A 22,383-nucleotide genomic window follows, 5' to 3' on the forward strand; every position below is an offset into this window, starting at 1 on the left:
CCCAGATCCCATGGCAAGCAAAGGGCATGATTGACGTACAACATATCTGGATTTTATAATCTTATAATCTATCATTAATTTGTTTGCATTTGACTGTCTCAGTGCTTAACTCCAGGTGCTCTTAACTCAGGTGTAGGTGGCAAGTTCAAGCCACTGGTGTTGATTCGGGGTTCAATAAGTGGTGCAGCCGCTTCCTAACAGCCCATCCCAATAGAAGAGAACATTTGTAACTATGGGGTCCTTGGTGCTCCCTGAGCTTGGTTGTTTTCTTGCAGATGTTTCATTGACCAACTAGGTAACATCATCAGAACTACAAGGGAGTGGGGTTTCTAAACAGAGACCAAACTCCTTTCCCTACTAGCACTGGTGATGCTACTTAGTTGGGTACGGGGACGCGGTGGCTCAGTGGCTAAGATGCTGAGCTTGTCGAGCAGAAGGTTGGCAGTTCAACAGTTCGAATCCCTAGCACCGTGTACTTGCCCCAGCTTCTGCCAACCTAGCAGTTCGAAAGCATGTAAAAATGCAAGTAGAAAAATAGGAAACACCTTTGGTGGGAAAGTAACAGCGGTTCATGTGCCTTTGACCTTTAGTCATGCCGGTCACATGACCATGGAGCCGTCTTCGGATAGCGCTGGCTCTTTGGCTTAGAAACGGAGATGAGCAGCGCCCCCTAGAGTCGGGAACGACTAGCACATATGTGAACCTAGTCTAATTAAATGCCTGCAAGAAAACAACCAAGCTCAGAGAGCACCAAGGACCCCGCAGCCTGATCTCAAGTCTCACCTCCAGGAGTCACTACAGAAACCACCTCTTCTGCTTTGACTGAAACCCGAATCTTGGACTCAGGAGAGAGAACCCCGAATTCTCCTCGATCGGCGTGTAGTCCCTGAGGGACCGTCCACAATTGGGGCTTCCCGTAAGACTCGCTGGCGCTCGATTTAAGTGGAGCAAGAGTGACATCTACCGCACTTTTAACCGACCTGCAAGGCGCTGGCACAAGCCTGTCAATAGTTGGAACTTTCGACTGCGAACGATTCTTCCTCGCTTTGCAAATTGTTCTAAGAATACAAAAGAAATAACCGTGGAATCTCAACGGGGTGGAGTTTTGCTGATCGTTTGGCAGGCTTGGTCTCAGCGCGGGTTATTTAAAACCATCATCCTCAACCTGGTCTGTTGGGCTTTATATTCCCGCAGCAGCCAGCAGTGCTCATACATAAAGCCTTAGAACGGCTTTCGCCTAAGCGAGGCAAGATTTAAATATTTGTTGAAGCGCCATTCTCAACTTCTTGTTCCTGGGCTTCCTCTTGCAAGTTCCAACTCGGGCTGCTATGCGTCGAAGCAAAATTCGGGATTGGCCTCGAGGGTGCGGTTACTTCTCGGCTGTTGTTCCAGCCAGAACCCCGTAAGCCGAGGAAGCCTTTCGGTTCAGCGAAATTGGCGCTTGCGGAACTCCCTTAAAAAGGGAACCCAAAGTGACCTGAGCACCCCGGGACTCCTGGCGCCTTTCAAGACCGAGAGGAGCTTTGCGCCCATCCTTGCAGAAGCTGCGCCCTCCCCCATTGGCTGCTTCCGACGAGGAAGGTGTGAAATGCGGAAGTTTCCCGCGCCGAATTGACAGCAGCCCCGGCTCGGCTGTCTGTTCAAGTGAGCAGTCGCCGCCGTTCTTGAAGCCTCCATGGCTACTCTGCCCAGTTCCGATCGGAGGGCCTTTGCCCTGAAAATCAACAGGTAGGCTTGGTTGGTTTCCTTGCGCTTGGAAGGGGCTTTGTTTTCTCCTTGCCCTTCACCGGCTCCGCGAGTCGGGCAGCTTTTGCTGGCGCGCCTGGAGGCTGATTGGGTGGAGTGGGAGGCGGAACGGAGAACCGCGGCTTGAGCAGTGAGTAAGGTGTGAGTGAGGGTGAGCTGCGGATCTGGTGAGAGAGCCACGCGCCAGTGTGTAGAGACGCGCACGTTCAAGGGCTTTTATTCTGGCTGTGTACAGAACTCCCCTCTGCCAGATTAATTCCCACTTTAGAGAAGAGCTTAATGATGGGAAAGACTGAGGGCAAAAGAAGAAGGGGACGACAGAGAATGTGGTGGCTGGATGGAGTCACCGAAGCAGTAAGCGTGAGCTTAAATCAGGGGTGTCCAAACTTGAGAACTTTAAGACTTGTGGACTTCAATTTCCAGAATTCCCCAGCCAGCATGGGCATGGCTGGCTGGGGAATTCTGGGAGTTGAAGTCCACAAGTCTTAAAGTTCTCAAGTTTGGACACCCCTGGCTTAGATGGACTCCAGAGGATGGTAGAGGACAGGAAAGCCTGGAAGAACGCTGGCCATGGGGTCTCGATTGGTCGGATACGACTTCACAACTAACAACAACAGCAGAGCAAAGGTGTTCAACCTTGGCAACTTTAAAGACTTGCGGACTTTTTAACTCCAAGAAGACTGGCTGGGGAATTCTGGGAGTTTGAAGTTCACAGGTCTTAAGAATTGCCAAGGTTTGGACACATCTGCTCTAGAGTCCACAGTTTTCTTCCTTCGGAAAGCACCCTCCCTGATAAATAATTATGCAAAGACGTAAAACATCTTTATAGTTCTGGCAAGTAGAAAAGGCCAAATGTTTGGTCAGAACTTGCTCTGAGCCTGTTTATAATGCTATCAGTAAATCTTTTAACAGGGATGGCTTACTTCTTTAAGATAACTTAATTTGGAAAAATTCAAAAGACTTCTCGGAGTTTTCCTATGAGCTGCGTACACGGTATATTGAGGCTTTTTTCAGTAGTTAAACTCTGCAATCCACAAATCAGTCGTTTTTGCCCTTTAAAAAAAAGAATTTCTGTAAATATTACGGGATTAAGCTGGAGGCAAGACAGTGAGGAAATAACATGCAATTTGTGGTTACAGTGTGTCATGTCTTAGGGTTTGTGCAATCGCACAGCAGACAGAAATTTAGGGCAGACTTTTATTAAACATCACTAAATAGATTGAATTGCTGAATATGTGGTCACACACAAAAAATAGATCTGACATTTAGAACTGACCAGACTTTTAGCAAGTGTTAATTTCATGTGAGATACTTTTTCCCAAAAGGAATAATATATGTAAACCTATACTTTTTGCTTTTGATTTTAGACTGTATTTTTCAGTACCCATTGCAACAATATTATTAGTCAATGAATTCATTTTATACTTCATTGCGTTTATTCAGTTTATTTCATAATGTGATTTTATACTTCAGTGAGTCCTTTATGTTTCTTACAGAATTGCATTTTAAATCATTATACATTTTGCTTTGCAAATAGTACTGAATTGTTGCAAATAGACAGGACAGTTGCAGTTGTCAAACTGTAGTAATGATATTGATACATTATCATTATTTATCTGTATATTGCCAGATTTACAACTGAAATATCTCCCAGGCTATTTTCTTTTAATCCAGTATGGCACTACAATATTTATTTTAATATTTCAACCCTAATATTAATACTACAGCTATAATCATTCAAATCCTTATGATATTGTAGATTGCACTATGGAGTGTTGTTTTTGGCCATCCGAAGTCGTGATATTACATATTGTGGATAAACAGTATTATGTTTATTTACAGAGTGCAATATAGATAAAAGCCCAACTATATATTTTAACTCTAGATTCTGTAATCTCGTTAGATCACATGAAAGACAAGAACATATTTTGTAACTACTGTTCTTCATTTTAATTTTAAAATCCTTTCCCAAGATGAAGATAAATTAATTTTGTAAAAAAAAAAAAAGACTACAGCCTTGAATAATAAATTATTTTTCACTATAGAAAACAAAGTGAAACAAAAGACCTCTTACATTTTTGGACTGGAACTATGGCAGTTTGTGAGATCAAGAGGGAACATCAGAGTTGTCGGAGAAGGACCAAAACCTTACATGTACTTTACAACATACTTTACAACAGACTTTTGAACTTTATAATGCACCTTGCCTTGCCTGTTATAGTTCTTCCTCTGCATTTTTAGGGTGTTTCCTTTATTTCTTTAAAAAGCAACCATACTTCATATCTAGGGGTCACACTTGAAAATCTTTCCAAGATCTTTCTCAGCATGTTATCCAAGTCAGGTCCCTAAACTCATTGTTTTCTTTACAAAATAGAACATAAAGCAAAGATTGTTCTGGGTTATAAACCATGGAGTCTTTTGGAGTAAAACCCAGAAAATGAATGCAAACAATTCCTGGGTTTTTGGTTTTTGTTAGTTCAATTCATTCTTTCCATTTGTGGAAAGAGCCCAGCTCATGTGATGTGCAGGACCCAACCTATTGTCTGCAGAGATTCATAGCAGTGGCTTTGAGTGAAATATTCAGAGGCTGTTACAAAAACAGAAAGGGCAGAAGCATTCCTTAAACCTGCGAGAAGAAGAAGGTTTTAGGAAGACGCTCAGGTTGGCTCTTTTCTGATATTGAGTTGTAAGATGAATGGGAGGAAAAACACAAGCTTGAAAATTGTGCTAATAGAGTCTATCTCAGCAGTGTCCAATCTTGTTCACTTTAAGACCTGTAGACTTCAACTCCCAGAATCCCCCAGTCAGCCATGAATTCTGGGAGGTAAAGTTTACATGTCTTAAAGTGAACAAGATTGGACACCCTTGGCTCATCTCAATAAAGCTTGTGGGGTCAGTTTCCTTATCATGTCAGCTTTGAAGGACTTACGTTGTCAAACAATAAAACCATTTTCTGTTTTCATTGTCTGTCCTTCTTAATGGAAGATGTATCTGTTTTTTATTTCTGTCAGCTGATGCAAGTTCTTTGCAAACCTGAATTAAAGCTGTAATAGCAATGATTGTATTATACAACATCTGCAAATTCCAAATGCTCCATCTTGAGGTTGTGCAAAAAGTAGAAAATATGTTTTATTCAAGTCAGTTGTAGTCTGGCTGAGTCAAAAACTAAAATATTTGTAATGTTCCAGGGTTCAGCTCAGAAAAAAAAATTGAAAAGGGTCTGCAAATTTTCTATTTATACATTTTTATCATTAAATTTTGGGACTGTTAATAATTTTTCTCATGATAAACCCTGGTGGTCACTGGATAGACATTTGTGCATAATAAGAGAAAGTCTAATGATGGCAGAATAGCAGTTTAATATCATGCAATATATCCTGCAAATGTTATCTAATGATGATAACATGAGAATGTGTGAATGTTTTGCAGCCAGACATAGATTGTTGGTTTCTTTCATTGTTGCCTGGCAGATAAGCTTGCATTGGCTTGATTGGGATTTGGGTGCCGGTGGGCTTCAAAAATTTCAGCGATGGGTTCTATGCCTGGTTGCTGAGTGGCCGTGGCCATGGTGGGCGTCGCCTAGTCAGTCTCCTGCACCACAGCGGGGGTGACGTTTTCGCCTTCCCCAGGCACTGGAGGCTTTCCTCAAGCCTCTGGAAGGGCGAAATCTGCCTCCCCCAGGTTCTGGAGACCTTCAAGAGGCCGGAAACAGATCCATTTCTGGCTGGTCAGAACTGCCGGAAGTCTGTTTTTCCTTCTCCTCAAGCTTCTGTGCGGGCCCTGTACTTACCTTGCATCCAGAACAGGCCATGTGGAGACTCTTGGGAGGAGCCAGCCAGGGGTGGGATTTGGAGCTTCTCTGAACCGTCCATAACGTTAGCCATGGGTGCTCCTGAACCCAGGTGAAACTGTAACAGCCTGCCCCTGGATTTGGGTCACTCTGTTTTCTAGCAATTCAGTTGCTATTGTTGCTTTGCCTTTTATATGTGCCAGGAGAGAATATACATTTCTAAAAGTAGGTGACATGGTTTGCTATGAGAAATAGACCCACTTAGTCTCCTGGTTTCATGTCTGGAGGCCAAAATGGTTCTTGAGCCATAAGTTAATTCCTCCCCTAGGTCTGTATGAAATGAGGCATTAGGAATTATATATATGCAAAGCAGCCAACATAAGTACAGACCGAGAATAGAATAATCCCCTCTACATAATGTAATCAATGGAATCTAGATGGCAACTAAACAGAGTTTTATGTGTCACAAGCCCCATGCCCACATCTATGTGACATCTGAGGAAAAAATGGTGACATTTGATATTCTCTTTAAGTGTGGAAATAGTCAGGCTGCTGTTTGATTTACCTGAAAAACTGGTTACTGAAAAGTCAAACGTAGTAATCCTAAGTGAAGCTTTGAACAGCAGAAACAGATGCAAAATTCTTTCTACCCATTCTTCCATTCTTCAATTCACATTCTTCAGTCGTAGAACTTTAGTTTCTGATAGCTAAGGGATTAAAACAATAACCCGAAATATTTATTCCTTTTTGTGGTTAATCTCAGATATTTCCAACAATGGGTTGAAGTCTCCTTCTGTTGAAATATCAAAACAGTTGAAAGAATGTATAACTAACTTCACAACCTGAAAAATCTAGCTATTGTATGCTATCACCACAGTGAAAAAATGCTGTTTTTCTGTTTGTATTATAGCTATGGAATACATGAGCTGGGCTTATTCTTTAAAAGAATTGTAAACAATGCATGATAGTCTCTACGGTGTACCCTTGTAATTAGATTTAGCATTTCCTTTTCCAACTATCTTTATATTGGAAAAAAAAAGTTACATTCCTATAAAAGTACTGTTTAAGAGAAGCTAACCATTTATCACCAATTCTTAATTATGGCCTTTAAGACAGAAAATATAACATACACAAAAATATATTACACACACAAACATAATATCTCCCCATTATTATTTCTACAAACAACTCAAGCAAAAATATTCAACACATCTTTCTCCTCCTATTTTCCCCACAAAAAATGACCCTTTGAGGTGGGTTGTGCTGAAAGAAGGTACTGGCCCAAAGACACCCAGCTGGCTTTCATGCCTAAGGCAGGACTAGAACTCACAGTCTCCCAGTTTCTAGCCTGGTGCTTAACCACTAGGCCGCACACACACACACACACACACTCTCTCCTCTAAAATATATAGAGATGGATAAAAGAGGCATAAAATTAACAATAAATACTACAAGCAATAGTGATGATTTCCAAACTTAACAGTGGTGGGTTGTTGCGGGTACAGCACGGTACAGCTGTACCAGTAGTGGCCGGGAGCAGCTGAGAGCATACCAGTATGGTGACTCGTTTGGCCCGCCCGCACTCTATAGCTGTTTTTATGGCAAACGGCAAAGAGCGCATGTGCACACAGAGTTTGGTGCCTGTGTGAGCCCCAACAAGCAGCTGGTTGTCGCAGAGGCAGTGGATTGCACATGCATGCACAGCACAAGTCAGGCGTGTGCGCGAACAGAACGTGTGAGCACGTGATCAGCATACTGGTAGAGTAAGAGCAACCCACCACTGAAACTTAACAATAATCTTCTGTCACAAATAGGTCAAATAGAACGAACATAGGTGTAGAATTGGGCAACCTGGAAAAATACATCAGAATCCTGGTTGGATAGAAGTGATGAAATGAGCATCATATTTTGTGCCAGCGTATTTCTTAGAATAGGATTAATGAATGTCATTTTAGATTCCCTGTAAAAGAACAACAGATGTGGCTCAGGGAGGGCGAAAAACAGGTCTACCGGAAGTTTGGGAAGGCTGGACTTCAGAGGGCCTCCAGATCCTGGGGAGACCATTTTCACCCTCCCGGAGGCTCGAAGAAAGCCTCTGGAGCCCGGGGAGGGCAAAAACGCCCCATCCCGCCATGGTGCAGGAGGCTGACTATGCCACGCCCACCATGGCCACACCCACCCAGCAACCAGGCAGAAAGAATCCCTTGCTAAAATTTTTGAAGCCCACCTCTGCTTTGAAGTACCAGTTTCCCAGTTATAGAGTGATTCCTGGCATCTTTAAACCGTCATAGACAAAGTCTCCACAAAGAGAGAGCTAAAGGCTGAGGTTTGCTACTAGTTCTTGTTAGCCAAGTTGATTTAAAATGGCCTGTAAGTTGTAACCCTCCATTCTTCTGGTCATTGAAGGAACAGCTGAAGGAAGTTTTTTAAAATCTTCCTGCTAACAGCTGCTTCTCAGCTGTCTGGTTTTTTTTTTTCATAGCGTACTGAAAGAGAAGCACACTCTGACCTCACATTCATAGGTTAATGCTTACTGGGATTTTATCATCTCCAGATATTAATGTGTTTATTTTATTTTGTATACTTTGGATTTTATTTTGCACCCTGACCATCTTAGCAAGCTATCTAAAGGATTATTTTAGAGTACACATTTTAAGAGAAATAGGGTGCAGAACTACATGTTAACAATAAAAAAGAAATCCACACATTAGGAGCCCAAAAAGATTTAAATAGGTTGTATTTGAAACTCCTTTTTTGACTTGCTGTTGATAAATGACCAGATTCTTCTATCTTGCCCATATATGTGTTCTAATAGAAAATGAAGTTTATTTCTTCCTGTAGTTTTATATAGGTTTACACTATAAAGCTCATTAAAAGCAACAAGTTAGTTTGTTGTGAATTCTTGTTTGTTTTGAAGTCTAACAAGGTCAGCCTTTTCTTTTACCCATGTAGCAGTTGGCTTTTGTTTTACATCGTGCTCAGGGAGTCTGCTGATAAATTCATGGCCATCCTGTTAGCGTATGATAGTATCAACCGTCAGTTGCTTTTGGGGGCCTGCAAAATATGACCTTGATTTGTAAATTCAGAGTGAAGAATGTTCAACTAGAGTAAGTTGAGCATTTGTGGTCATCAGCAGGCCTTCCTGTTTAGTGGCTTCCAGAAGTTTGTGTCTGAGTGACTTGACTTGTAGCAACCATGGCATATTGTGACATGCTTACTTCCTATTGCTGATTTCCACTTTTGAGCAAAATCTTAAAACAGTGGAAAAATATTTGCAGAGTCTCGAGAGCTGGCTCTGGCTGTATATGAAGTTAATAAAATCTTATTTCTCACAAAGCTTGCATTTTATTTATTTATTAAATTTATATACCCCCCTATCTCCCTAAATAAGACGACTCTGGGCGGAATCTAATTTTATATCTAGGGAAAACTTGGACTACTTATTCACTAAACAGAAACACTGTGCAAGAGAGAGAAAGATAAAGTATTTGCTTAGTCAGAGCTCCCTTATGCAACAAAATGAACATTTTGGAGAGAGAATGATATAAGAGTTTAAAGAGAAAGATGTATATATTTGCTGTGACTAATCAGATCCCATTGTTATCAGACTTTTGTTTGGAGTAATTATGTATGTCACACAGCTCATTATTGTGATTGATGAACTAGAAAAATAAAGCAGAGTTCATTTTCATTCTCATCTTCATTCATTCTTGCTTGATCCTCCTTTGGCCAGTTTACTTAACCAACTTTCTGTTCTGTGACAGCCACTAGAGGGTGCTCATCTTCTGCAGAGCAAAAATTTAAGCTACCAAGATACTTAAGTTAAATTTGACTTTGTCCCATAGCTGGCTCATCTTGACAAGCTTCTTTTTTCCCCTCTGTGTTGTGTCTTTTAACTTGAACATTTAACTGCTCCTTTCATGTGTTTCTAGGCATTTTCTTAGCATTTTGAATTTTGTCTCACACTTTCCTATGGATTATTGTCATATAAATATTTTGGCGTGGTCTTTATGATGCCAGCCTTTCTGGCTGCCAACCAACAAGGGAGCTGGCTGGCTGGCTGGCTGCCACAGTCCAGAGTTCTGCAAACTCGGAACGGTTTTCTTTTGAAGCAAACAAACACATGACAAATCCAAGGGAAAAGCCGAAAGATGCAGCCAGGTGGAATCCAGAGGTCAAAGCATGGCACCAGAGCTGAGACTTGAAAAGTTATTCTCAGCGTTTTCTCTCGGAGAGGGAGGTTAATAAAGAAGCTGCACTGAGCCACCACCCAAAGGTACATTACTTGCTGGAGTTTCCTCTCTTGCCAGCCTGTTTCTTGGCTGATCCATCTGATCTGCTCTCTGTAGTTGTATATTTAAGGCAGGCCCCTGTTTGGGACTGGATGGGGTGAAAATCATAGAGTCTGAGGGCTGCTTGTGGGTGCAGGTGGGGAGTCCTGGGTTTTTCTCTCAACCAAAGGGGAGTCATTCACTTCAACATTGCTGGAATCTGCCCCTTCAGTACTATTAGCCTTAAAAGCCAGGGGTGGGATTCAGCCAGTTTGCACCACTTTGGGAGAACCGGTTGTTAACTTTCTGAGCAGTTTGGTGAACTGGTTGTTGGAAAAAAATCATTAGGGCATAGAACCGGTTGTTAAATTATTTGAATCCCACCACTGCTAGAAGCTCTGAGCTGCTGCTGCTTACTGTAGCACCTCCTCTTCCTGGTCCATAACAAGATTGACTTATGGCCAATCTGTCACCATTTCAAGAGTAGTTTCTGGGGCTATGTTGTTAATCACAAACATGATTTACTGGCCGTAAAAAAAAGGGGGGGGAGGGAAACAGCTGCAGCAGAGAGAAAAGCTGCAACAAAGAACGGTTGATGGGTTATGCTATGTTCTGTATTTGAGATGTCAGTTGATTGTGGTAAGATGCAAGACTAAGAAACAGACGCTCTATGGGCCTAAAACTACTTTTATTAGAAGGGCTATTGGGACTGAATCTTGAAAATCGGAACGTGCTTCCTTTTCTCCCCTGCTTTATCTTCACGAGAATTGGAAGCTTCTTTGAGGCGTTGTCACAAATCTCTGTTTTGGTAATGGCTCATGCCACATTTCTCTGGTTGTTGCCTTGGTAACAAATCTTTCTTCTGTTTGTCCTTCTGTGCTGCCTGCCGTACAGGTAGCCCTTGATTTACAATCATTTGTTTAGTCACTGTTTGATGTTACAACAGCACTGGAGAAGTGACTTACACCTGTTTTCCATCTTTATGACTGTTGCAGCATCTCCATGGTTACATGATCAAAATCCAGGTGCTTGGCAACCGGCATGTATTTATGACAGTTGGTCTGTCTCGGGGTCATGTGATCACCATCTCTAACCTTCCCAGCTGGCTTCCAACAAGCAAAGTCAATGCGGGAAGCCAGATTCACTTAGTGACCGCGTGATGGCCTTTAACAACTGTGGCAAAAAAAGATTGTAAACTGGGGTGCGACTCATTTAGCAACTGCCTTGCTTACATTACATATTGACATCACTAAAATATTTTTCAAGAAAAAACATGTACTTTTAATAAATAAAAAATTAATGAGAAGAGTGACATTGTTTTAAATTGTTGCAAATATCTTCAGTATCTGGCTTAATAAAAGATAAAAATAGAAACCAGGAGCAGTCCTCTTTAATTAGCAAGCTCATTAAAGTAAGGTGTTTTTTTTTAAATGTTTAGAACAGTGATTTTCAACCTTCACAACATTAAGAGATATGAACTTGAATTCCCAGAATTCTCTAGCGCAGTGTTTCTTAACCTTGACAACTTGAAGATGTCCGGACTTCAACTCCCAGAATTCCCCAGCCAGCATTCGCTGGCTGGGGAATTCTGGGAGTTGAAATCCGGACATCTTCAAGTTGCCAAGGTTGAGAAACACTGCTCTAGCCAGTGCTGATTAGGGAATTCTGGGAGTTGAAGTCTGCACTTCCTAATATGGTTGAGACTGTATGGCCCATAAAAAACTAGGCACCTGAGTTGGCGTGGAACTGTGGAAAGAACCTACTCTTTGGATTTGACAGAGAAACACTCTCAAATGAAGAGACGTCTGCATACATCACTTTTATATTGTTGGTAAAAATGCTAACTGGAATAACAGGCAACAGTTTGATTGCATGGAATGTGTTCCAATATTAAGAAAATATGCTCAGTTAAATGTAACAGGTATAACAAATTCTGTGGTTTTATATTGAAGGCATTCCTCAGCAGAAATAAGACGACAGTTTGTGCAGCAACCATCCTTTGGACCCTTCTGTCAGCGAAGTAATAGTACGCCTGGTTTTTCTTCCATTTATCTGGTGAGTGTAAAAACTTATTTTTTAAATATTTTTTTTTAATTCCACCTTTATTTTTTCATAAATAACTCAAGGCGGCAAATGTATCTAATACTCCTTCCTCCTCCTCCTCCTTTCTCCAGAACAACAACTGTATGTGGTAAATTGAGCTGAAAGCGAATGACTGACCCAAAGTCACTCAGCTGGCTTTCATGGTTAAGACAGAACTAGAACTCAGAGTCTCCTGGTTTCTAGCCTAGTGCCTTAGTCAGCAGACTAAACTGACCCTTATTAGTGTTTGTGCTTCATTTATCCCAGTTAACATGAGCAAGGACACTATATCTATCACATAGGAAGGATAGGAGGAAAGGAAAGTTCGAATAGTGTTTGAAGAAAAGGATTATGTCTCTCACGATTCCACTGCGAATTTTCCCCTTATTATTATTTTAAAATGATGCTTAGAGTGTCAACTCGCGAAGCTTTCCTGACCTGCTCCCGAGTTGTCATAGACAAGGGGATGGGAAATCAGAGCTCACAGCTGCACCGAGGAATTTACACTCAGTGAAAACAAAACACATCCCAGCTGGCTGAAGTCAAGGCCATCTCCATGGAGACCCGCAATGGCTGGAGGGAGTGATTTCTATGACCTGTGAAATTGCTTCCTTGGGGAATGTGACTGGTGACACTCCTTGGGGGAAGAGGGCAACAGGGTCAGAGGCAAAACACGAACTGGGTGAAGTCAGAGCTGGCTTCACTTAGGTCGTGCTGACATGGCGTTCCTAATAACAACTTGATTTTTTTTGTAAAATGGCTTGAGGCTCCTGATTTTATTAGGGCATTGGTTGGAACCCTGATATAGAGTTTATGATTATTAGGTGCCCTGACAGACATTGGCTCCAATAAATGTATATACATGTAAGTAAGTGGAAATTTGCCTAACTAGAAAAAAATAGATTATTTAAAAGTGATATGATCTAATCTGAATTGAAAGACAACAGGTTAGTCTTTTTAATATAAAACTATAATAACTATGAAGTTGTCTGGGGAATGCTTTCTCAATGATGGAGAACCACGAAATCAGAAGGCAGTCTGTTCCATTGCTTAATACTTCTCACAATCAAGAAATTCCTTGTTAATTCTAGTTTGGATCTCACTGTAAAGCTTCCACTGATTGGTTCTTGTTTTTCCTTCAGGGAAAATAAATATACTCTTCTGTATGACATTCTATCATGTATCAAAAGATTGCTGTCATATTTTCCCTTCTTCTTTGCTTCTTTTAGCAAGAAGTACCAGGTACCTTTAACCACTCATTGTAGAATTTAGCTTCCAAGCTATTGTCATTCTTCCCTTCGTTATTTCCAGTTAACCAGCATCTTTTGTGTCATGATGAGAACTGGACACAGTATTCCACATGTGGTCCTACTAATGAAACATGGAGCAGTATTATCACTTCCTGTGATCTTGTTGATGTAACCCCAAATTCCATTTGCTTTTTGGCAGCTTCTGCACATTGTTGGCTTATCTTTAATCTGTAGTCTACCAAGACCCCCAAACCTCTGTCACAAGTACTGTTACTAAGCCAGTGTTAGGATTATTAGCAACCTCCCCCTGCTTTGTGTCATACACAAATATTATATGCATGCCTTTTGTTTTCTTATCTAAGTCATTTAATAGGATGTTGAACAGTATTGGGCCCAGGAAAGAACCCTGATACCACTCCATATGCTTCTCCATGTGGGCATAGATAGACCAAGGATCATGTGCTGGCTCTGGTGTTCAGCCACCTGTGAATCCATCTGATTTCATTCTAATGTACGTTTTATGTTATGGGATTTTGCGGAACTGTGCTATTAAAAAACAGTCCCATACAACTTATTTCTTAATTGATTCAAATCTGTTTGAAACAGAGCACCATCTTTCACAATTAATATTGTACAATGTCTGTGTGGACATTTAACACATGAATATTATGAAATACATGTATCTTAAGAGAACATTATAAAGGAGTTTTCAGGTTCTGCTGCTTTTATCAAAATGACAAAAGCCTTATCACACCATCAGACTGCAAACTCTGTTCCTTTTGTAGCCTATTTTGTAGATATTATAATGCTCTATAAAAGGATGAGAGAAAGCCAATTGTTGTCATTTGTAGAATCTTTCTGTAGACATCACCAAATACAAATGTTACTATTAAGAGACAATATTTCCTTCTTGGTTTTAATATCTGCTAAAGTGAATGGAATTTTGCAGAACTTTATTTATTTATATATTTATCCTCAAACCTTTTGACTATATTTTAATAAGACTAAACAGGTTATTAGGAACCCACAGTTCTGAAAACTGAAACATAGTAAATATATATTTCCTGTCTCTTGAAGACATCTAATTCACTTCCTCAACTTGAGCAGCTGTCGGTTTAACTTTCTTGGAGATTCATTGGATGATAAAAAAAGTGTGTATTTTGTTCTCAAAAGGCTTTCTGCCAAGTTGCTTACTTTTTGTTTCATCTAGCCACCATTTTGATTGCATCATACTGCTAATTTTACTGCACTAAGAAGGTATGTTAATTGTTTCTCTGTAGGCTGCTTTTTATAGATAAACCACACTGCCAAAATCTGAATTGCTTCTTTTTACTAATAGTTTTTATCTCTCCATAACAATTCTTTCCTCTACATATTTGTCACCTCTCAATAATTCCTGGTTGGTCTGGGCATGTGCTATGTATACGACCTTTGGGGAAGTATTATTTATTTAACAAAGAAATCTGCTGTTGTTAGCTAACAATATGTATATTTAAATATATATTAATTTTTATAATTTTTAGTCTAATCTGCTAAATGCACATTAAAAATTACAATGGGCATAAATGTGGTTTAGAAGACAATCCCAGTCTCCAGACACTGTCAGTCAAAATTACAACAGAAAAAAAAGGTTGTTTCTACCTCAAAAAATTATGTATGCTAATTCTAACTGTACCCAGCTTCCTTGCTTTAACGGCTAGAATGGCTGAATAGAAGGGCTTAACATATGAATCATAATTAGACTTTAGGCAGGTGGAGATTCTTTACTGACTGAAGATCCTGATTTTTCTAAGTTCTCATTTGTACGAAGAGCTTCTCTAGATGATATTTTCAACTGCAAAGTCTTCTAAAGAGTACAATTTTTTTACTGTAAGCCATCCGGAGTCACTTATGTGAAATGGGCAATATAAAAATGAGATGAGTTAAAAAACACATCAATAAAATAAAACAGGAGAAGAACAATGCTAGTTTACTCAGTGTAGTCTTCCTTGTGGCAAGAATGTTTGTATGTCTCTCAAATTTGGTAGCTTGTGACAATATCTTCCTTTGTGACCACATTCTCAGTAAGGTAAATTGACTTCCTCTTCCATTCGCATCTTGCCGTTTGGCTAAGTTATGCAGCACATGGCACTTCCCTAATGAAACTAGATACAATTTGTTTTTAATTATGAAACTGCTTATATAATTTTGCCTAACATTACTAAATAAAGAAAAAAGGTAGAAGAAAGGAGAAGATGTATTATTTGTCTAAGAATTTCTCGTCATTTTCCAATACGTTAAGGTTCAAGTAGCCTGATTTTTTTTTAAACTGTCGGCCTAACTGTTAGGGTTACGTGTAAGAATTTATATGTGATTTATGCCCTTTGCTCTTGATCCATAAAATGAACTTTTTAGGGTGTTAGTGCATTTGGGGTTAATATTTAATGGAAACCCAGAAATGTGTTGTATATTCCTAAAAAAAAAAACATTTTTCTTTCTTTTCTTTCTTTAGCCTCAGTTTTATGATGCTGTAGACCCAGTGGATTTCGAAGGTCTCTTAATGATGCAGCTGAATAGCCTAGATTCAGATCTCTTGCAAGAATTGGGTGATTTTCCTGAAGATGATTTGGAGGTGGTTTATGCTGCAAAGGAGCATAGAACCTTGGAACCATCATTACCAGAAGAAAAGTGAGGAAACCTTTAAAGCAAGCAGTTGAAACCTGCTTTTAATGTTCCCATTTTGGGGGGGAGGGGGGTGAACCAGAAGTATTTCTCATCAATGTATTCTGGTTATCCAGTGTTCTGACAAATGTCTGTCTGTCTGTCTGTCTGTCTGTCTGTCTGTCTGTCTGTGTATCTATCTATCTATCTATCTATCTATCTATCTATCTATCTATCTATCTATCTATCTATCATCTATCTATCTATCTATTTTGTCAAGCATGTATTAGATAACATGTATAAGTATAAACATGATTTTGAATACATGAAATGGATACGAATAAAAAGGAACATTAGGACAGGGACAGTAGGCACGTTGGTGCGCTTATGCACACCCCCCCCCTTACAGACCTCTTAGGAATGGGGTGAGTTGACAGTGGACAGTCTAAGGTTAAAGTTTTGGGGGTTTGGGGAAGAAACCATAGAATCAGGTAGTGCATTCCAGGCATTGACCACTCTGTTGCTGAAGTCGTATTTTCTGCAATCAAGTTTGGAGCGGTTTACCTTAAGTTTGTATCTATTGTGTGCTCGTGTATTATTGTGGTTGAAGCTGAAGTAGTCATTGACAGGTAAGACATTGTAGCAGATAATTTTATGTACTATGCTTAGGTCACATTGAAGGCAGTGTTCTAGGTTGTCTAAGCCCAAAATTTCAAATCTGGTGGCATAAGGTATTCTATTGTGAACAGAAGAGTGGAGGACTCTTCTTGTGAAATATTTCTGGACTTGCTCATTGCTCAATTGTATTAATGTCCGATATGCAGAGCGGGTTCCAGACAGATGTACTGTATTCAAGAATTGGTCTAGCAAATGTTTTGTATGCTCTGGTTAGCAGTACAATATTACCAGAGAAGAAGCTATGCAAGATTAGGTTAACAACTCTTAATGCCTTTTTGGCAATGTTATTACAGTGGACTCTGGCACTTAGATCATTAGATATGAGTACTCCAAGGTCCTTGACAGAGAGGGTCATCTACAGGGTCGTGTCCACTTAGCTTGTATTTTGTGTCATGATTTTTTTGCCATTGTGTAAGACACAGCATTTGTTGGTTGTGATTTGAAGTTGCCAATTGTTTGACCATTCTGACACATAGCCAAGGTCTTTTTGAAGGGCAGCAGCATTGTCAGTGGTGTAAATAGTTTTACATTGTCAGCGAAGAGAACACAGTTGCTTATAATATGATTGCAAAGGTCATTTATGTAAAGTATAAAGAGTGTTGGTCCCAAAACGCTGCCTTGGGGGACACCGCTGTTAACAGGTGCAGGATTTGATAGGGTGCTCCCTATTTTGACCACTTGTTGTCTGTTTGACATGAACGCTGCTATCCAATTATGCAGGGCTCCAGAGATGCCATAAGAATTTAGTTTTAGAAGTAGTTTGTCGTGTATCACTGAATCAAAAGCTTTACGGAAGTCTATGTAAATTGCATCTATTGCTTTACCCTGATCGAGTTGTGTAGTCTGTATGTTTTTGCAGTGTAGGAGTTGCAGATCACTGCATACATTTTGTCTGAATATGATCTACATATTCTGGGATATCTTTAAAGAAGTTATGGAAAAATAAATTTGTTTTCAAACATTGTACTCATAAATGTATATTGACTAAGCATTTATTCACCCAGGGCAAACTCCTTGTAAAATGTATGATGATAGAATGATGGTAAATAAAATAAGTACAAAGTTTGATACAGTTTCAGATTTTCCCAGTTTAAAATATGGAGCCAGAACAAACCATTTTGACCTTACATTTTTACTTACCTTAAGGTTTGGCGTCATTCCTATTGTCACAAGCTCCTCTGATTTCTCTTTGTTTTTCTTAACTGTATCTAGTGGCAAGCAGGGCAGTATACTAGCAATAATTTTTTTCTGGCTTCGCCACATGAACTATTCTCTCTTCCAATACCTATAAGAGCTTACCTTATAAGGATACAAACTATGGAAAAAGAATGAGAGATTATATTGAGACTATATTGAATGGGAAAAGTTATTTCTCTTTCTCTATTCTAAAGAAAATTGCTTCCCTTCTGACCCAGGATTAGAGTTAGCACATATAATTGGACCCCAGACTGTGGTGATTGAGGATTGATCACCTGTGAGTATAATCCAAGGTCTACTGCTGCACAACTTCCACTCAGGGGTCAGGGACACAGTCTTCACATAGAAGGAAAAATGTAATAAACCTAAAGTTTCCAGAACAAGAAAAAGATGGAAATTGAGCCTTATGTCTAAAGAAGGTATTGGCTAGCATATGGTATAGTATGGCCAGGACAAAAATTGTAAAAAGTCTGAACATTGAGTTCACTATTATATGCAACTTTTGCTGGAATTTCTTTCACCCCGCCTTCAGCTTTTCTGCAATTAAAATTCTTCTTTGACATTTTTGGATTGTAGCATACCTATTTAATTCCGGTGTAGCCTACCAGAGAGAACTCCAACAATCCCAAACATTAGAACATTTTAATTTTCATCAAACCATTTTTTCTCTCTCGGAAGTATTTTCTATTAATAGATCTGGAGATCCCAGGATTGAACATTTTCACGAAAAGCATGTGCTACATCAATGAATTGCATCTTTTTCCTCAGATAAGATAAACAAAGGGATTATGTTATCTGTGTCCCTTTTTTTCTGAACTGCATTTTAGCAGACCAGTGCTTCCCCAGTCCCTTTCTTTGATATTAGTTTCATTATTTACATTGTGTGGCTTGTACTTTAAAATATAGTCATTATACTTCATAATGCTATCAGTATACTTTAATTTTTAAATTATTTTTTATAGATGATATTTTCTTATTAATAACATGTTGAATAAGATGTTCAAAAATTTAACTTGAAAACTAGATTTGGAGACAACAAAAATCACTTCAAAAATAACATTTTTTTTATTACATGAGAAGAATAGCCATGTTGCTGTTATTAGATTGACTACCTTTATGTACGATCACTAATTATGCATTGAAATATTTTTGCGTCTCCCTAGGACTGAATTGGATTTACATGTCCGGGACTGTGTTCAGACTTATATTCGTGACTGGCTGATTGTGAATCGAAAGTAAGTCCTTCATTTATAACTCAATAATTACCCAGGGAAAAGTTGAAACCTACTGTTTTGATTAATTATCTAATTACCCAAGAAGTAAGTGGTAATTACTCTCATTAGGTTTACTAAATGGATCAAGTTCAGAAAATGTTATTGGCACTAATAATGGTCTGCTACAGTTGGATTGGGGCATCAATCATACAATATTAGGATCCAACCAAAAATAATTGTTTATTGTTGACAGGAGAAGGAAACAATAATGGTCGTACTCTTACATTTGTCTAAACGCAGCAGCATTTCCCAGATTAGAGTTGTGCTTGGTGCTTCAGCAAACCTTCATGTGGAAGTACTGTATTTTTCGGAGTATAAGATGCACCTTTTTTCCTCAAAAGAGCCTGAAAATCTGGGTGCGTCTTATACACCGAATACAGCATTTTTTGCTTCCCAAAGCCCCGCCCCTTCACCAAAATGGCCATGCATACCCTTAAGGGGGCTTTCAGAGAGCTCCTGGGGGCTGGGGAGGGCAGAAATGGGGAAAGGGGGCTGTTTTTGCCCCCCCCAGCCCCCAGCAGCACTCTATAAACCTCCATAAGGCTATCCATGCAATTTTTTTGACAAAAACGGGCCCGTTTTCGTGAAAAACGGGTTGTGTTTTGCTTGTTTTTGCCCCCCATCCCCCGAGGAGCACTCTGCAAGCCTCCCCAAGGCTATTCATGCCTTTAAAAAAAACGGGCCCATTTTCGTGAAAAATGAGCCGTTTTTGGGAGGTTTGCAGAGTGCAAAAACTTTTTTTTCCCTTTTGGAAAGCTCCTATTTAGAGTGATTGATGAGAATTAGATTGATCAAGTGCTGTGCCAGCAGAAACAAGTCTTAGGTGCTGCAGATTGTCAGTGATTTCTTTGTCCAGCACATGGATAAATACACCTGGAAACATCTACCTACCTACCTACTTACTCTCTCTCTCTCTCCTTACCTATCTACTGTATTTCTCCATTTCTTTCTATTTCTCTCTCTCTATCCCTCTACCTACCTACCTACACCCTCTCTCTCTCCCTCCCTCCCTCCCTACTGTATTTCTCTATTTCTCTCTCTATTTCTCTCTCTATCCCTTTATCTATCTATCTACCTACCTACCTACCTACTCTCTCTCTCTCTCTCTCTCTCACTACTTACCTACTGTATTTCTCTCTCTTTCTTTCCCTCTCTCTCCCTCTATCTACCTACCTACTTTTTTATTTATTTGCCTCTTCAAAACCTTGGTGCGTCTTATACTCTGGTGCGTCTTATACTCCAAAAATACGGTACTCTGCTTCATTAAAAAGTGACAGGAAAAATCTCAAGTGCAGTCACATCAATGGCCACTCTATTTTGGCTTACAAAACAAAAGGCTCATTGGCACCTGCCTTTTGGCTTGAAGAAGTATCACTGATATATTGGAGAAGAGCAGAGTAGTGAAACTAGGTTAGACCCGAAGTACCATGAGCATGTTTCTAGCAACATCTGGGACACAAGGTTTTGGGGGTTGAGTGAGTGTTGGTGGGTGTTGGTGTTCTCTCGAAAAAGAATATGCATAAGAATTGCTCTTCATATTATTCTGTAGTGGTAACCCATATCAACAGCATTTAGATGTATATACCGCTTCACAGTGCTTTACAGCCCTCTCTAGGCAGTTTAGAGAATCAGCATATTGCCCCCAATAATCTGAGTTCTCATTTTACTGACCTAAGAAGGATGGAAGGCTGAGTCAACCTTGAGCCTGGTGAGATTCGAACTGCCAAACTGCAGGCAGCTGGCAGTCAGCAGAAGTGGAAGTAGCCTGCAGTACTGCATTCCAACCACTGCACCACCACAGCTCTTCTATATAGCAATTTATTATAACTTTGTATTCCATTTAAGCAGTTCTTAAATTAATTTGGGGTATTGTATATTTTTTGATATAATTTATTTACAAGATAACAATTTATCTTTCATTTTGTCTCATTTTCTAAAACTGAAATCCAATTGACTATTTTACTAAAGAAATCAAGGAAGCAATGAGGCGTATAACTTTATGAAATCAGGATCCAGAACAGATTTCCACAAAAGCCTTCGAAAGCAAACATTTGAGTCTGAAACGTTGGATTTTCATGATTCCAGTTATCAGGTACACTTAGGGAATAGCCTTGAAAGAATGCTTTGAAAAGAAAATGGAGCAGTAGGCAGTGGTGGAGCAAAGCGGCCATTGGGAGGAATCTCTTTTTCTAAGAATTCCTCGGGAGCATTTGTGTGTCGTGCTACAGGGCCACTCAAATGGCACATCTGAACTTCCTTCCCAAATCAGAAAGAATAGCAACAGGTTGATGAGGGAACATGAAAAGTAATAAAGCATTCTTTTTAAATAGTGTGGAATAAGAGAAGAAAGTCATATTTAAACGTTAAGCTGTATAACAGTGGGTTCCAATATTGTCAACTTTTAAGACTTATTAATTTCAACTGGAAACCATGGAATTCCAGGAGTTGAAGTCTACAAGTCTTAAAATTGCCATATTTTGCACTCCTGCTCTATAGCAATCCAAGAATTCTTAATCTTCTCCAAAAGTATATGATATGTTTCTTGTTCTACTGTTTTTTCATATTAAAAAATCTTGAGACTCTAGAAAGTGTGCAGAGAAAAGCAACAAAAATGATTGGGGGACTGGGGGCAAAAAAAACCACAAACCATTGAACTGTTGCAGGAAGTGGGTATGTCTAGTCTAATGAAGAGAAGGATTAAGGGTAACATGATGGCAATATAATTCCAACCTAGAATTAAGAAGACATTTCCTCAGAATTAGAATGATTAATCAGTGGAATGACTTCAGAAGTTGTGGGAATTCCAAAACTAGTTTTTAAAGAAGAGATTGGACAGCCATTTGTCTGAAATGGTATAGGGCCGGGATGGCGAACCTATGGCACATGTGCCACAGGTGGCACATGGAGCCATTTGTCAGGGCACGCAAGGCAGTGCCCTGTCAGCTGGCCAGCACGCTTGCACGCACTGGCCAACTAAATTCAGCCTTTTTAAAAGCCATTTTTCACTCTCCCCAGGTTCCAGAGGCTTTATAGGAGCCTGGGGAGGGCGAAAAGAGCCTCTCCCTCCCCCCGGAGGCCCCCCGAAGGCTTCAGGAGCTTCCCTGAAGCCTCCGGAGCACAAAAAAAATGGCCTTACGGGCAAATCGGAAGTTTGGGAACGGACTTCTGGTTTGCTCGTAGGGTCGGTTTAAGCCCTCCGGAGGCTCCTGAAGGTCCCTGAAGCCTCCGGAGGGCCTCCGGGGGAGGCAGGAGAGGCTGTTTTCGCCTTCCCCAGGCTCCTATAAAGCCTCTGGAGCCTGGGGAGGGTGACAAAAGCATGTAAAAAATGAGGGGGAGCGCCTCTCATGCATGCATGCACACTGGGGGGGGGTCATGCATTGCATTATGGATGCGGCATGCCCACGCATGACCCCCCTCCACTCCCCCCCTATGGCACGCGAGCCAAAAAAGGTTCG

The 22,383-nt window shown here is 40.1% G+C and overlaps 1 protein-coding gene across 3 annotated transcripts in view; it reads left to right on the forward strand.

The window, feature by feature from the left end:
* Nucleotides 1-828: 828 nt before the first annotated feature.
* Nucleotides 829-22,383, forward strand: part of DOCK8 (dedicator of cytokinesis 8) — a 94,141-nt gene continuing 72,586 nt past the window's right edge. The window contains exons 1-5 of one of the 3 annotated variants that reach the window (XM_081940981.1): nt 829-1,728; nt 11,760-11,862; nt 15,631-15,806; nt 18,818-18,889; nt 20,897-21,020. In XM_081940981.1, the coding sequence (XP_081797107.1) occupies nt 1,676-1,728; nt 11,760-11,862; nt 15,631-15,806; nt 18,818-18,889; nt 20,897-21,020 (528 nt within the window). In that variant the 5' untranslated portion in view covers nt 829-1,675. Of the gene's footprint in view, nt 1,729-11,759; nt 11,863-14,348; nt 14,397-15,630; nt 15,807-18,817; nt 18,890-20,896; nt 21,021-22,383 lie in introns of those variants that run through there. The other 2 variants (XM_081940982.1, XM_081940983.1) reach the window with 2 other exon arrangements.

This window comes from Natrix helvetica (genome assembly GCF_964273705.1).
Source record: "Natrix helvetica genome assembly, chromosome: 2".
Taxonomy (NCBI): domain Eukaryota; kingdom Metazoa; phylum Chordata; class Lepidosauria; order Squamata; family Natricidae; genus Natrix; species Natrix helvetica.